This window comes from Stegodyphus dumicola, chromosome X2 (genome assembly GCF_044657685.1).
Source record: "Stegodyphus dumicola isolate Sdum_Otavi_A_Nest chromosome X2, ASM4465768v1".
Taxonomy (NCBI): domain Eukaryota; kingdom Metazoa; phylum Arthropoda; class Arachnida; order Araneae; family Eresidae; genus Stegodyphus; species Stegodyphus dumicola.
Window position 1 is genome coordinate 5,004,258 of NC_140781.1, and position 17,698 is coordinate 5,021,955.

The window sequence follows — 17,698 nt, forward strand, 5'->3', positions numbered from 1 at the left end:
AATAATAATAATAGTATCAAATAATCACCGACAGCCATCATCTCTGTTGCATCAAGCTTCATAAAAGACCAAAATCGTCTGGAACTTTGGATGGTGTTCGTAGGAAAATTTCTCTTCCCTATATATACAATAAACAAAGCTTTTCTTTCAGCCCAAAGGGCTATTAATTTTGTCTTCGCATTTTGCTTTGATTCACTATAAATATCGGTTCACTTTTCAGATTATTGCCGCCAAATATTATTGCCCTCTGTTATATTTAAAGAAATTAAATAATGAAAATTCTACATAAATGTATGTATGTTTTTCGCATTTTGATAAAACAACGGTACCTAGAGCCATCAAATTTTGAATAACGTAATTCTTCCCCGAATATGGACATTGGAAGCCGTAATTTGTAATTAGTTTATTATCTATTTCAAATTTTGTAACACTTTAATGAATTCTTGATTAACAGACTCAAAGATTTCAAAGCGAGCAATGGCAAAACTGTACGGGAAAAAAAAGCATTTTTACCTCCAGCGCGCGAGACTGCGTATCGGAAATTTTAAAGATATGCTCATTTTAAAATTATTTTGCGATATTGCTGTTGAATTGAATTTTATGGTTTAAGTGCGAAGAACACCATGTTTAATAAATAAAGGTAACACACAAAACGTTAAAAAAAAGTCCCTTTGGCCGTAGTGTAAAATATGACAGCTTTCAGATTTTATATATTTGCCAAAAGTGAACTGATTTGAACGACTCTTTCAGCTTGGAACCATACCGGTGAAAAGAAGAATGTTTTTTCTAGTCGTACATGGGGTCCTACCAGAAGAGCCAAGTACCATTTTGAAAATTACCCAGGAATGCACAACAAGAGATGTCATAGCTCAGGTATGTTCTTAACATAATTTTCAGCGGAACTCTGTTGCAAAATGAAATACGTAAAAATTATTAGATACGATTCCGTTTTGCCGCCAGGAGCATCATAAAATACTAATAGCATTACTGGAAAATTTTCTTGCTGAGAAACTTGAATAAAATTATAAAATTAATGTCGTAATATATTAACATTTTCTCATATTTGGCTTCGGAACCGAACGATGTATGAAGTGAATTATATTCTGTTGGATGTAATTCAGTTCTTAGAACACTAAACTGACTCTTTATTACATCGAATAAACCGGATAACTTGATCATTTTGTTGATATGCGGGGGAAAAAAGCTGAATCATAACAATATAAAATGGCATTCGCTACCATAAGAAAACAGCGGTATTTCATCTTTGCATGAGAAACGTATAGCTGGGAATTTTAAGCATCGACGGAAGGAAAATGCAATCAATTTTGAATTTTTGATTATTTTCAAGTAATGTTAGAAAAGAGTTTTTCATTTCATTGGAGGCAACGATAAAAATGTGTTTCATCTTTGTAAAGGAACTTGTACTATGAAAAGAAATAACGAAATATTATAGTGAATCACAGTAGAAAGGACGATTTATGCTGCCCTGATGATAAAGTGATTAGTGATGCTGACTGCCGCACTGAAAGGCCAGGGTCGAATTCCGGCGAAGACGTGGATATTTGTAAATGTGTCTGTGCGGCATGGGGGCACTCAAAATATACGGCGATCCGAACCTGTATGGTGCTCAAGGATCTTGCAAACGACAGACTTAATAATCTACTACTTGTCATGATAAAATTCGTGGATTTGTTCTGATTAAATCAGACATGTGGGATCAGACACAACAACAGGATGATTTGTCTAGTTCTGATCTATTTTTTTTTTCCTTTGATAAAATGTATTACATGTAACTACCGAATTTTAATTGAGTGTTCAGACTAATGATTTTTTCATGCTTTACTTTTTTTTTACGTCATAAAGGCTTTAAGCAAAAGCAATAATTTCGATTCAGTGGATGACTATGTATTAATAGAAGAAGTTCAACAAGGATGGGACAAGAAGGCTTCTGAGAAGAATCTTCATCGTAGGTTCCTTGATATCAATGAAAGACCTCTGGAAGCTCAAGCCCAATGGCAAGGAGATGGCCGATTTGTTCTAAAAAAATTAGCTGATGTATGTATTCAATTTCTTAATGCATCAAAATCACATATATTTATTAAAGTTACATTTACTTGTCAACTTAAATCAAACCTTTCATAGCAAGTTAAAAAGCAAAAATATCTAACTCATATGTTATCTCTAAAAACAGTGCAATGTTTTAAAAACAGCGCAAAACAGTTTTAATCTTTTTAAAATAACTTTTTAAAATAACAATAACCTAGAATAAATCTGCAAAAAATGTTTTTCATATTTTACACTTATATAAATTTAAAATTAATACGAATATTAATTTTAAATCTCTGTTTAATGCGTGCAGTAAAAATAGCAAGAAGTCGATAACAATATAATACTGGAAAGTGCAATTCTGGATGATTACTAAGTATGTAATATTCATTTAAAATATATTTTTACATTCTTAAAAGTTTAGAAATAAGTATTTGCATAAATGTTCAGATTTCTTAATTTAAAAAGTAAGCATATTCTGCAGCAAGATCAATTATCATAAAAACTGAAAATATACATGTATGTTTAAAATACATGTCTGTAAAAATAAATATGCGGACAGTCATTATAAATTGCATAACAAACTAACTTCTCTACTTTTGTAAAGAAATTTAATTTATTAAAAGTTTGTTTGATGAATAAGGTGCGCCACTTGAGTAACATATTACAACAAAAGTCTATAGAAATGCTGTAACAAGCGTAATGCTGTAACAATCAAATGCTGTAACAAGTCTATAGAAATGCTGTAACAAACAAATGCTATAACGTTGTGTATTTTTGAAAGCAGGACTGCCTCTGAAACCCGGTGACAATAATTTACGCCGATCTAACTGTTGGCAGAAGTTGCACTTATAAGATTCCCTTAAAGAGTTTAAATTACTGCACAAGTGAATAATTTGATTTATTAAACAGGCTACCTTCCTTTTCTTATCATTCATAACACCCACGCCTAATTACGCGGCCATTATTTCTCACGCGAAATGTATCTGTATACAACATTTACGTAATGTTATATAATGTTCAACAACATTCATATAAATACAGCTGAAGGGTCATTTATATATGTACTGTAAAATTTATCTGTTTATTATTTATGTATTTACGACAAGATTTATTTGTATTTATTTGCAGGATCCCAGTACTCGAGCTTGGATAACTACTATTAGGGGCACGATCAACAAAGAAAAGGTTGATGCAAATTCTTTTTATTAACTACTTTATTCGAGTCTAAGAATATGCCTGTCATTAACACTTCACCTGTTCACAGAGATCAAAAGATATGGGCGGAGGACTGTGTGGCTGGACAGATGGAGAAGAAGCCTTTCTAGTCTGCATTTACAATGTGGCTCCGGATCAACCATATGCGATACTGAAAGCCCCAATCACGAGTACTAGTCAAGATATAGTGCAACAGGTTATTATCCTTTTCATTTGAAAATATTTAAAGTTTATTTTTTTTCTGAAGCCTTCTAACCTATAAACTATTAATTAAACTATTAATTTATAATTGAAATTTGATTTCTTTTGATATGCAATTATTCATGAAATGTATTAAAAATTACTGATAAAAGTTTGAAGTTCTTCGAGTTATTAAAACAAATGTCTCCTTGATAAATTCCCTCACGTTGATAGTTGCTTTTAAAAATTGTTAAGTCCATGAAATAAAACTGTCATTTAATTTCAAAGAGAGTAAACTCTGACGAAGAGTTGTTGAGTGGTAACAAACTCTTTTTTTTTACTTGAGTACTCACTGAATGGAAAATTAAAATATATTTAAGGAATTAATACAGTGAAAATATTTTATGATATATACGAGTATTACAATGAAAGATATTATTTTCTATCTAAATATGGATATACTGAATCTAGTCTAACAAGAACAAGCATCTTTCCTTATAAAACATGTGGGGAGATAAAAACATTCCTTTAATCCCTTGAACTAAGTTTGGGGATCTCCTAAAAAGTATGGAAACTAGTTTCTTATCCTATTTTCTGTGAGAGGACAAAGAATAGACGCAGCACATAACGCTTTTATCAAACGAAAGAGTTAAGCAGCAGATGAATCATAGGTTATGAAAACCCACTTGATTTTTGCATCGCAATGGGGCATCGCAATTTGAGACAACAGCGAATATAAAACATTGTGGCTCATCGCATAGTGAGTGGAGCAGGAAGAAAGGGCATTACAACGTATATAACGACGTATCCAACGTCCATGCAGTAGCAGATGTACAGCCGGTAGCAATCTGAGCAATTTGCACGGTAGAGTGAAAGAACTGTAATTGGATACAGACAATTTCTCATCTATTAGTTGAAGAAAGTTCTGTAATCAAGCCATCCTTTGTAAAAATCGTCATTAATTCCAAACCCTCATTATGAATGGTTGCAGTGGCGTAACGTTAGAACTATTTGAATCGTAGCGATTCTCTCTCAGTACTGGTGATTACTGAACCAAAGTTTGAAAGCGACTTTAAACGAATTGATTCTTTTGTTATTACTAAACGTCAAACGTTATTACTTCATCGCAGAACCATAGTTTAAGATGTCATTATCATCAAGTGCTGATCATATCTGGAATACATATCAAGTACAATGAAGACACGCACTAAAATCAGTGTACATATCATTTGTAAAATCGATTGCGTGATTTCTTGGCCAACACGATACCTAGATATTTCGGCAGTGAAGAATTAGTGGCACATGATTTTTTTATGGAGCGAATGATCTCCAAAACTTTCGGAGCATTCTGCTTTCTTTCTGGAGCACTGCAAGTTTATTTTCAAAATAATATTCGCGGATATTCGAGAATAAATTTAATGACTTTTCCCTTACCTTTTACTGATTTCATGTTAAAGCTTTTATCACAAATCTAGGATGCAGCTGGGAAATAAAAGCTACTCGTTTCGACTCTTAGCAATTTCGTCTTGTGTAAAACAGCATTAGTCTTTAAATTTATAGCGGATCCCTTTATTTTCGGTGAATATATTTATGAATTTTATCTCAACAAATTTTTCACATAAAGTATTTTGTTTTAAATTAATGCAGATTTTACTCTGGGAAAACCATATAATTTATATTAATCAAAATAATGAAACGAATGTAACTCATATATATACTATATGTATCGAGTTTTCACGAATGTTTCCCAGCACCGAAAATATCGTCTGCGCAAACAGTTCGCGTTGGCGTGTTTGGTCAAACAATTTTTGGCATTTGAAAGAAAGGCATTTGCTTTAGAACCTTGAGTTGTGATATTTGTAAAAAAAATAGCGTTTTCATTAAGTACACAGTGTCTGAAATGGAACTATTACATTATCATATTAGAACAATCATTTACTCCCAGTTCTATCGCAAAAAGTCAGAAGAAAGAACGTCACTAAATCATGTGTATAGCCTTAGGTACTAATGCTGTATCAATGACACTGTGAAGGTTTGGTACCAAAAGTTCAAAAATAAGGACTATGACGTTCAAGAGGCAGAGCGCTCTGGCCGGCCTGCTGATGTTGGTGAGGTCCACCTGCGAGAAAATGTGGAAAACGTTCAATATGCAACCACTCGAAAGCTTGCTAAGGAGTTAGATGCTAGTGCCATGTCCATTAGTCACGCTATGCATTGCATAAATTTGACAAGTTCAATCACTGGGTTTTACATGAGCTGACTCAAGCGGATAAGAACAGACGTGTTCGGGCCTACAGTTATCTGCTCGAATATCAAAGCAAGAGCAAAATTCTAGACCGGATCGTCACTTGTAATGAAAAGTGGATTTACTTTAACAACACAGGCTGAAAATGGGGTTGGTCTGCGCCCGGTGATCCCGTTGGCAAAGCGCATTTTGACTAATAAAAAGATCATGCTTTCTATCTGGTGTAATTGCCGTGGTATAATCCACAAAGAGTATCTGCGAAAAGGTAAAACCCTCGACAGTAAGGTGTACAGCGAGATACTAGTCTGTGCTGAGCTGCTATCAAGGAAAAACGTCGAACTGAGTTCCGGTGCAAAAAGGTAATATTCCATCAAGATCACATGTGTCTTCATTCACCGGCTGGACTCTGTACGGACTCAAATGGGATCTTTTGCCACACCCACCATATAGCCCCAACATTGCTCTTTCGGATTTCTAGCTTTTTTCAAATTTGCAACTACATCTGATGCTGTCTTCCTGATGCTGGTGCTATCTTCCATTCTGCACTGTACATTTGAAATGAGGTTGATCTGTTTTTGGACTCGCGGCCATCAAGTTTCTGGGACGAAGGCTTTGAAAATCTACCAAAACTTTGACAGAAAAGCATAGATTTGGGTAGTGATTACTACTCAAATTAAAAGTACTGCTTTCATGTTTTTTTTCTAACTTTATTAAGAACGTTTTTGGAGGAAATCTTATATATATATATTGTTGTAACAAAAGTATTGTTGAAACTATTTCCATAAAATTCTTTACTTCGCATTACGAGACTTTATAGCTGGAAAAATTCATCTAGGATCAGTAGTTACGAATTATTAAGGATACCTTTTAGAATGTCCTGTATATGAAGCTTAGCTTTCACTTTCAGGCTCTGCTCAAAGCAAGGCGAATGGAAGATCCAAGCAAATTTGGTTTGGTTGAAGAACTGGAGTATCCTCCCCTTGCTGAATCGGCATCATCTAGCAAAAAGCGATTGCAGAGACAGAGAAGATTTCTGCAAGACCATGAAAATGTCTTCCTTGCCCAACAAAGATGGAAGGGCAGGGGTTGGTTTGAAATGAGAGAGAGAGATCAGGTATTTTCTACACTAAGCTTTAAAATGAAACTTCTAAAATATTTTTGATAAATACAGTAAATCATTAAACATTTATTTAAGAACTTATTTTATTTATTTATTAAGAATTTATTTATTATTAAGAACATTTAATTTTTCTGCAACTTCATATACAAAAATATGAAAATGTATTAACGATATAAAATGGAAATATTAATAATTCAGTAAGAAACATATAACGTTCATCGATATTTTGTCTATGTAGAAAGTAAAGGAATCTAATGAACTGTAGAGCGACGCTGAGTTTACGTGTATAGTAACCAGATCCAGAGAAGGGCCAAAATACCCTTTTATTTACTCAAAGAAATAATAACAGATGGCCGCTTCTCGGGCTTATAGGAAAGCCTCCACTCGGGCTTTTGACTCAAGATAAGAGAATAAGAAATTAATCTAACACTTAACTAAGCAGACTTATCTAAATCTAGACACAAATACCCAACGCACTTGGCCCTTAATTTAACCTAGCCGGCAATTATCAACAGGCACGTACAATACGGCCGAGAGCAGTAGATTTAAGAACGATTTAACCAGACGGCAAACACGCGCCACTAAGGATTTCTAAGCTCTCTCTTTCGAAGTAAGCTGAACTTTCTTTAAATACTCCTTCTAATTCATTTGCATAAAACGCGATAATAAAAACTCATTCTGGTAAGGAACAGTAGATGGGAAACGAGAATAGACAGTAAGGCGTGTTTAAACTTAAAATAACTGCTAGAAACTTAAAGTAACCTCTACAAACATTTTGACAATTACTTTGATTGTGCATTTATTTACCAAACAAAAGAACATTTTTTTTTTTTTTTTTTTTTTTTTTTTTTTTTTTTTTTTTTTTTAAGATAGAATCAAATATGCAGCTTTTCTCCTTAAGTCTTATATACCGTGTCCACAAAAGTTCTTACCCAGCCTTTATTTTCGCAACCGTTTATCGTAGACTTAAAACTTGTAATTACAAATATATTTTACATGACGCAAATATTCATGCTTGACATTTGTAGAGTTCCTCACTTTGGAATTCTAAGTTAATGTTGGAAGTGAAGAATCTAAGAACTGATAAGCGAATAATCGCTTGAGTTCGGTGACAAGAAACGACAAGATAGAAGGGTAACTAACCCGTTATTATTCCAATAAGATTTAACAAACTCCGCCTGGGAGTGTACAAGCAAAGCCCGCACTTGGACTTGAACTTAAAAGACTAAGAATTAAATTAAAACTAAGATTAACTAAAGAAGTATAGCCGAAGCTATCAAGGTTCAAATCGAGTTGGCCCCTTAACTTATTTGACTACGAAACTTAGCAAGGGCCTGAGTACGGCAGAGCGTAATAACAGCTTTGAGAGAGAGAGTGGCCAAAAAGGCAGACGCGCGTAAATCAGAAACTCTGATTCTCTCTGACTCAGTAAGTAACTTCGTGGTTTAAATACCGCTCCTCCTCATTAAATATTCAGCAAGATTCCAAAACTACGTTCTGGCCGGAAGTAGTAAGTTGAAGTTAAGAATTTAACAGGAAAGGAACTTTAACTTAAAATTTAACTGTTAATAAAATTAACATAATCCTTACACATTTTAATTTAAAAATATCAATTTCATAAAAATTACGAAATCTAAAATCGTTGTTAAGGCCCCTATACTTGCGTTTAGGAAACTGTTATGTTCATGTTAAAAAAAATAATAATAAATACAAACTGCGTGATTCACGTTACGACAAAACTGACCGAAATATTTAATTTTTAAGTTTCAGATAGATGTTTTTGAAAATTGCTGAATTTTCGTACACAGATTTCAGAGAAAAATACTTAAATATTTGTGTAACTGAAAATAAAACATCAGCTTAGGAAAACGCCTCTAATGCGCAGCATTTGTTTCGAATGCATAGCGCATATTCAATTTCATGACAGTAGATCCTGCCTCTGTAGCTCTAGAAAACTTCAACCTGAAGTTAAAAGGATGAGTAAGGACCTAATGGTAATGTGTATATCAACAAAGACAAATAAAAGCATCTTCAGCCTTAGAAATTAATAAGCTAAAAATAATACTTTGCGTTTTAAATGTTGTTTATCAATTAATACTTTAACAGCCGAAGTTACTAAAAATCATATTTCTACAATTTTAACTAAATATGTTATCGGCATAATTTACTTACTGTAATAAATGGCTGCCTTCAACGTAATATATAAAATTTTGGGCGACTTTTTGTCACTATGATTCAAAGTTCTTTCAGTTCAATCAATTTGAAAAGCATATGGTTATACACATTTAATTGAAAACAAGAGATTATATTTCCTAAAACTTCTGAGCATCTTTTAAAAATCGTGGGCTGCTTTTTAAAGACTAATGAACTGAAAATAGCTCAGATAAGCAGTGCGATCCAATTTTTAATGTAAAAAATAGTAATGAATCAATGTTTCATTCAATAATTGTATGATATTCAATGCGGTTGATTATAATCTAATAATCACAACTATAACAGTATTTATAATGCAAGGATGTAATGAAATATTTCATTTTCAGGGGAAATCTGATAAAAAAATTAAAAAGTACTCTGGCTTAAGGAGATTTGGATATTCTGCTAAAGGTGAGATGCTAATATTTTCATTTTCGCTTTTTATATTCATTTTCTGAACAAGTAAACAGAAAAACAAAACAAACAAACAAAAAAAAAACATGTTTCCATTTTTGTTAAAAATCCTAACTTTAGCTTAAATAAAATTTTCTCCAGAAGTGCAATATCACTCAGTGGTTGGTTTTATGTAATTGCAAGAAGACCGAATTTGTTTAAAATGTGTTGCGTTACTTCGTTCAACAACAACAACAACAAAATATTTGGTTATTTTTTTTATCAACGCTAAAATAATTAATACAGATGAAATGATTTCCAAAGTTCCTTGAATAAGAATTCTAAAAGGTTCTCGAATCCCAAATCTCTCGAATGCTTCATATAAGAGTAGGAAATAAGAAGAAACTTATATTTAATGTTCAAAGTTTTTAATCAAAGCAAAACATGAAATCTGTGACTAATGAAAAAAAATTAAGATTATTATTGAAGTTTTTAATAATGCATCTATATTTATTAAGAAATACAAAAGAAATTAGTAAATGAAGTATGTATTTAAAACTCTTGAATCTTGATTCATTTTCTCAGTATAATGTGACAAAACATATTTGAGTTATGGTTGAAATTTTTACATTTTAAATACGTTTTTAAAATCAAAGCTGGTGTAAAATGAAGATTACTTGAAGAATTAACGTAGGTAGGCAATAAACGTGATATGCTAAATTCCATCCAAAATGTTAAGAACGTCACAAAGTGGTATTGGAGATAACAGTTCTCTTAACTGCAGCAGTCGCGCTATTTTGCAATGAATTCATCATCTGAGATTAATAAGACTAATATTTCCAAAATTTTGAGTTTAACATTTAACAAATTTTCAAGTTGGGATTCAAATGATGAAAAAGAGCGCGAAGATTTTGTTTTCGAATCTTAAAATTTTTCTCGAGTTTCTCAAGGTTTGGAAGATTCGAATATCCCATCTCTTATAATTTCATTCTAAATGCTCAACATAGCCCCGTCTAACTCAAAGCACTTAACTCCATCGTCAGCCTCATGTCGATGCATTCGCTATTAAAAAACATCGGTAAGTTTCTCTTTCATTTCAGGACTCAAGTTCTTGAGTACTCATCTTGCTCAAATATTTCATAGCTTCAGCTCGTCGTGAATGATATGATGAGCTGATTTAACACTAATGTATAATAGTGACTACATCTTCTTTAATTGTTATGCTCCGCTTTTCTCGTAACACGCTTTCACGGCTACGATGTGCCTTGTTTCATTGCGTAGCCCGAGAAAGAAGCGTCTATGTCTAAAAGAATATTTTTGAAAATAAAAGCGGACTATTTTGATAAAATGAACAGCTTTTGACCTTGAACAAAGCTCATATCGCATAAATTTACGAGTGCTAGAGAAAAAAACTTAAGCAGGATGTTGGGGTATTTAATTTTTGAATTTAATAGATAAAAAATACTTTGTTTCTTTGCGTAAACACCGGTTGAGAATCGCTCCTTTAGATCACAGTTTCTTAAACTAATGGGGTCGCAAATCGAAATTTTGGGGTCGTGCGTATTCAGTTCGATATTTAAATTTAAAGAAACTGCATTCTCCGGACTTTAAAAGAAATTACATAAATTGACATTAGTGAGATTGGCCGTTTAAAGACATTACATATGAATGAGATTCACCACCTGTTATATAAAGTGCAAAAGGAATTTGTAAATCTATCTAGCGGAGTTTTCACAAAAATCCTTGATGAATTCTACATCGGAGTTAGAACTAGATTTCTCACTATTTTTGAAATAGCATTAAATGTTCTCTCATTCAGCACCACATATTTTTATAAAGCTACTTTTTCAGCTTAAAATCAAATATCGTTCAACGTTGAAACATGTTGAAGATGCTTTATGTCCAGCAGTGTCAAATATAGCACTAAAATTTTAATTTGTTATTCAGCAGAAAACAAGCGCATCTGTCTCATTAGAATTTTCTTTAATTTTTGTTTGCTTAAAATAAATTCTGAAACTACTTTCTTATATGCGTATTGTTTACCAAAGAAGTAAATTATTTACGGTAGGATATTTATTTTTATATCTTTATTATATATTTAATATCTGGGGTCGCGAAAAAATCTCAGCCATGAAAAGGGGTCGCGATTGGAAAAAGCTTATGCAACCCTGCTCTAGAGCGATGCTTCCTTTTTTTTAAACCACAAAAATAAGAAGAAAAAATATATGTTCCATCATAATTTTAAATTTATATTATTCAATTATATTCGCAAGGAAAAGTTTTGCATTATAATAAAAAAACAAATATACGTTGCAATCAGTGGTGGCTCCTCTGTTTGTGCACATAAACACGTGAACCCCCAAAGAAAAACGAAGAAATGATTTTATTAACAAATTAAATAAAATAATATTAAATGTGCTTCAGACTTTTGTCAATTTGCAGGATGAGTTTATCCCCCTCCCGACCCTTTTGCAATACGTTGATACGTAGCTAACATACTGCATTGCAGGTTACTGTAGCACAGAGCACTTGGATTTTCCTCTATCGCATCAAAGAAATACCCTTGAAAGCCAGTTTATAGGGACAGAGGAGGGGAAGGGGAAAGTCAGGGCTGATATCATTCCTTTCGCGCTCATCTTTAGTGTGGCGAGAGTTAGCTCTGCTCGGAGTTATCTCGGTAGAATTCCCCTTTGGTTTCCTATATTCGGTTAGATAATTCGTTTTTCCATTTTCTTACTACTTTTTCAAATTGTTATCATTTATCGATATGTATTTTTTCCGAACCGCTATAAACATGGCTGTTTACACTAAGATGGCACTTAGCAAATCACTCCCTTCGGAACTAAGCAATTACATTTTTCAATGTATTTGGAAGGAAAAATTCAAATTCTCAGGCTAATTAATGCCTTTGCTAAACTTTATCCAGGTGACGAAATGTAAGGCCAGAGTATCAAAAGGGAATTCAAACCCAATTTATATGAGAAATGTTCAAGGGTTTGTGGATGCGAATCAACAAATTGGTTATTTCGTTTTCCGTGTCTCTTGCTTCCAAAACAGATTGGTGATTCCAGTTGGGTGAGTTACGGTGTTGCTGATTTATCACATCTAGCTCAGAAAATAAAAAAGCAAGCATACTCACAATCACATTTAAACTTCATCTTAGAATTTAATTTGCTAGGAAAGGGTGATATTCGACACTGCATTTCGTTCAAATGTTAAAAGGCACCGTGAGCAGGTTGTCAAAAGTTGTTACGTTCTAACAAAAATTATTGACTTCGCTCTGTTTTGCAGTGCATTTGAGGTTGCACTAAAAGAACACGATGAACGCGAGGATTCATTATACCCAGGAGTTCCCAGAGATCTTACCAACTTCTCAATATAAGTTTATTCATACCCTGAAAATTGTCTCACTAGTACCAATATTTTTAAAGGAGCGTCAAAAGAAATTCAAAATGGTTAATTAGACTGCATGTTTACTATTTGTCAGAACCACATAAAAAATTGGATCTTAAGCAAGTTTTGTTTCAACAGTAGCAGATGAAACTACTGATGGGTCATTCACTTCCCAACTGGCTGCCGTTTTTCGATAAATAAAAAACAGACAACCGGTTGAAAAATTCTCGGAATTCACGAATCCACCTGCAATATTTATAGCTGAATATATCCAAGCAAGTTTGGAACGAGTAGTAGACAAACCGAAGAAATTAATATCGCAGAGCTATGACGGTAGATGGTGAGCGTAATGAGTGGTCATCACAGTGGTCTTTAAGCTTTTATTCAACATACCTACAAGAATGCACAGTTTATGCGTTGCTAAGCACATCAACTCAGTTTGATTCCTTGGCAAGCAATCAGCCAGAATCAGAAAATTCGAGTGTTTTTCTCCAACCTGAATAATATTATTAAGTTATTCAATAACTCTCTACACAGAATTGCTATTCTAGATGAAACTGTTAGAAAACGTATAATTCATGGTTGAGCTTGTTGAGCAATTGATAACAACAGTGATGAAACTGTACACTCCGACGTTAATTTCCCCTCACCCCCGCTAACCGGAATTGGACTTGATTCAAAAAGAAGGAGAAACATTCTCTCTTTAAATGACTCACTCTAGCGTTCTGCAACGGACAGCGAACTACACGTGTTTCATCGCTGTATATTATTTACTTCTTATACCTAATAAATATGTTGTTTCTTATGTGCTAGTAACGTATTTTCTACATTCTCAGCACGGATTACACCTTATCAAGGTAAGAACTTTAATTCTGTTTCATTTATCTGCTCATCTCAAATTAGCGAAGTTGCAATAGTAAACAAATGGACCAGCGTACCTTCAGTTATCAGAACTTGTGTTTCTCTTTATTGGCGTTGGAAACATGAATGGTCCTGAATCGGAACAGGGAGCTTACTCAAGCTATGTTCAAGAAAGGGTGAAGTAGACAACGCAAGCAGGAAGGGTATACGAAACCCTTTATTTTCAATCTTTTACAGGTATTTCCGAAACTTCGGAATACAGAGACCAACCACTTGTGGTCTGAACGTAAGAATATAAAAACTACTAACTAAAACTCTAACTAAAAACTAACTTTCAATTAGTATACAAATGCCTAGCACTAAGATTGGCCTTTATTCAAAGAAAGGTACGTATGTAGTACGCCGAGCTGCTAAAACTACGATACGTCTGCAATTATCAAGAGGGCTAAACCTCTGGCCTTAAAGGCAACCAGCAACAGAGTAAAAACTCGTAAAACTATAGTGGAAGCGGCTTGCTTCCTATAACTCCTTCCTCTCTCTCTCTCTCTTGGCAAAAAGCCATAACTTAAGTACTTGGCGTTAGCAAAACAATTTGCATAAACAAGTTAAAGCATTTAATTCTGACCGGAAGTAGAAAATAAGAAGAGACAGTACAGTTTTAAAATAAAATAAACGTTAGTAAAACTTAGGATCCTTACACAGTATTTGATAATGTGACTGAGCGCATGTTTACTTCAACTAAACGCATAAAACATATCGAGATAAGCTATCAAGAATATAAATACAAACAGAAAAGATACTCTGCCGTAAATCACCGTTGAATAATCCGTAAAAGGAAAGCCAGGCCTGTTTTCAAAAGCGAAACAAAACTACATAGTTTTGTACTGCGCATTCGAGAAACAGAAGCAGAAATGGCTATTAGCATCGAAACAGAATATTCAATTACACTGGTTATCATAAATTAAGGAAAAATCACAAAAATAGCGATAACTCCCTCAAAAAATAAGCCAAATCGTGTAAAATTTAAATATGTTGCCAAGTAAGACTAGCTGAGTAAAACTGCGATATGCAAATTAGTGGCGCTGCTTTCGGAATACGTCATCTGCGAGGAGCATAAAAGTCCATGTTTGAGAGCAAGCCCACATATTTCACTGTGACAGTGATAACAGAAATCTGAGATAGCCAATACGTAACAATGACCTCCAGGCATTATTTGCCTGCAGAACTGCGATGGAGAGCCATTGAGAGACTATAGGCAGGAGAAAGTCAAACAGAAGTGGCCAGATAGCTAAATGTGAGTCCTTCTGTGGTTCATAGACTTTGGAGGCAATTTCAAACCACATATTCGGCATCTAGAAGGTTCAGCCAAGGACGGCCAACTGCTACGATGAGCGATATTTGACATTATGTGCACGCAGGAATAAAACCGCTACTCCGACTCTTCTTAGATCCTCCCTTGCTGCAGCCACCGGAAGGTTTGTGTCAACGTCAACTGTGCGTAGAAGGCTTCACGAAGGTGGTCTGTATGCGAGGCGACCAGCCATTTGTATGCCGCTCACGTCACGCCATAGGAGGGACCGTTTTCAGTGGGCACGACAACATACGCCTGATTAATGGAAGACGGTTCTCTTTACGGATGAGTCCAGGTTTAGTCTAGAAAGCCAGAGTAGGCGTTATTTGATATGGAGAGAACCTAGAACCCGTTATAATCCGTCAAACAAAACATCCGTGAAAGAGATGCATACGGAAGGGGCAGTGTCTGTGTTTGGGGTGGCATCTCTTTGGGTGGACGCACAGACCTCTATGTCTTTCCAAGGGGAACCGTGAATGCTCAGATTTATAGAGATGACATCCCTGATGTTTATGTGTGCCCATATGCCGGAACAATAAGTTATGCTTTCCTGTTACAGGACGACAACGCAAGACCACACAGGGCTCGCATCGTAGATGATTACCTTCAACAGGAAACAATTATGCGCATGGAGGGGCCAGCTCGATCCCCGGACTTGAATCATATCAAGCACGTTTGGGATGCTTTAGGGAGACGTCTAGCTGCTCTCAGTCCGCCCCCTCAAACTCTTGTCGCGCTTGCAACTGCTTTGCAAGAGCAATGGCTCTCGCTTCCTATTGAACTGATAGACCGCATAATTGAAAGCATCACACATCGCTGTATGTGCTGTATTGCTTCTAGAGGCGATCATATTCTATATTGAAGGTACTTTTCCTATAGCAAACTGACACCTTCGACTTGTTCATTTTATACATGCGCTAATTTCTATACCACCATATTTGTCTGGTAATTTTTTTTTTTTTTGTTTTTTTTTGTTTTGTTTTGTTATTTGATACCTTACTATGTGTTGTATATCGTGGGTAAGTTTCATTAAATTCTATATGTAACTTCTTCAGTAATTGTGATTTTTCCTTAATTTATGATAACCAGTGTATGAAACTAAACAATACTATCAAATATGGAAATATAAACTTGAAATGATCCTGAAAAAGGAAAATTTATGGGATTTAACCGCAGATGACGCACCAAAAGAAACAAACGCAGAATGGACAAAACGAGATGAACAAACACAAGCTACCATAAGTTTACTCTTAGAAAACAACTAAATCTTACACATAAGAAATAAAACGACAGCTAAAGAGATATGGAATGAATTAAAGAAAATTCATGAAAGAACAAATTTTTCCAGTAAACTTTACCTTCTCAGAAAGCCGTATACGTTAAAAGCAGAAAACGAATACAAACTGGAAGAACACGTTAACAAAATGCTCGAAATCGTAGACGAACTGCGAGGAATTGGTGAAGTAATAAAGAACAGTCACATTGCAGCACCCTTACTAAGCGGCTTACCAAAAAGCTACGAAAATCTTGTTACAGCTTTAGAAGCCCGCCCAGAAGAACTAACGTTGGAATACGTAAAAACGAAACTCATCGACGAATGCCTAAGAAAAAAAGAAGCACTAATTAGAAAGCAAGTACACATTTTCCAGCAGTCATTAGAGAAAGAAAGGAAGAGAATGGATACAATGCCAGTCATTTGAAATTTTAAGTAAAAGGAAGAGAGAAAATATTCATAAAAATAGATCTGTAGCTGTTAAAGTTTCTCTTCTCGAAGCTCCAAAATTCTAGGAGTACGAGAAAAAGTCCAACTCAGATTCTTGACCAAACAGCTGATGTTTGTTCCATTACAGAAGGACCGTCTGAAAACTGAACTAGGAGTAATTTACAGAAGATAAGATTTCAGAAATATAACTGGTGCCATTAGTCTTCTACAATTTATTATAGAATACTACTTTTTCACTACGTTTTCAGAGACCTACAAAGTGTTGCTAATTATTGTTACTATTTCAGTGACCACTGCTGAAGCTGAGAGATGCTACTCAGCTCTAAATGAGTTAAGGCATTTTTAAGAAGCACTATGAATCGAGGCCAGACCAAGCGCTCTAGCGATGCTTTCGAACTGAAAAACGCATGATAAATTACATACCAAAATTCAGTGAAAATGTTATTGATTTGTTTGCCTAAAAAAAAAGTGAGTAGATTTAATTTACAAAAATTGTACTTGACTATTTTGTAATCAACGTGTAAAGAATTTCGAGTCACCAGTTATTTATAATTTCAACCTTTACTATGATTTCTCCTTTACGTATTCCTCACCCGAATGAAAATTCGTAGCCAGTATTTAAACTTAAATTTTTGGATTCTAAGGCAGAGCGTGTTTTTGGCTTCGCGAGCACGCTACGTGTTAGTTTCCTGCCAACTCTGATAGTCGTAATTATTCGGCTTATAATCTATCGCTGCCGACAGCACAGTAGTGAGCTAGTTTCTAACAGTATTTAATTGTGTAGTACTTGACTACTGCTCAACGACTGATTTAAATCTATTCTGTTTACTAGCATCACCACAAGCTGTGACTTTTATTGTGTAGCACAAGAGAGTGCGTTTGTGTTCTAAATTCTGTTTAAATCAAAAATAGTTTATTTTAACCTTTTCACGATTTTGCCATTGTTTCAGACATAGTGATAATTCGCTTCACGTC

At 34.4% G+C, this 17,698-nt stretch overlaps 1 protein-coding gene across 4 annotated transcripts in view; it reads left to right on the forward strand.

Annotated features, from left to right (window-relative positions):
- The window catches only part of LOC118198674 (1-phosphatidylinositol 4,5-bisphosphate phosphodiesterase epsilon-1-like), a 482,557-nt gene that overhangs the window by 462,829 nt on the left and 2,030 nt on the right, over positions 1 to 17,698 (forward strand). For all 4 annotated transcript variants that reach the window (XM_085809195.1, XM_085809194.1, XM_085809193.1 and 1 more), the window contains 6 exons: positions 751 to 873; positions 1,864 to 2,055; positions 3,178 to 3,234; positions 3,314 to 3,460; positions 6,597 to 6,803; positions 9,350 to 9,413. In XM_085809195.1, coding sequence (XP_085665321.1) covers positions 751 to 873; positions 1,864 to 2,055; positions 3,178 to 3,234; positions 3,314 to 3,460; positions 6,597 to 6,803; positions 9,350 to 9,413 — 790 coding nt within the window. The remainder of the gene's footprint in view (positions 1 to 750; positions 874 to 1,863; positions 2,056 to 3,177; positions 3,235 to 3,313; positions 3,461 to 6,596; positions 6,804 to 9,349; positions 9,414 to 17,698) is intronic.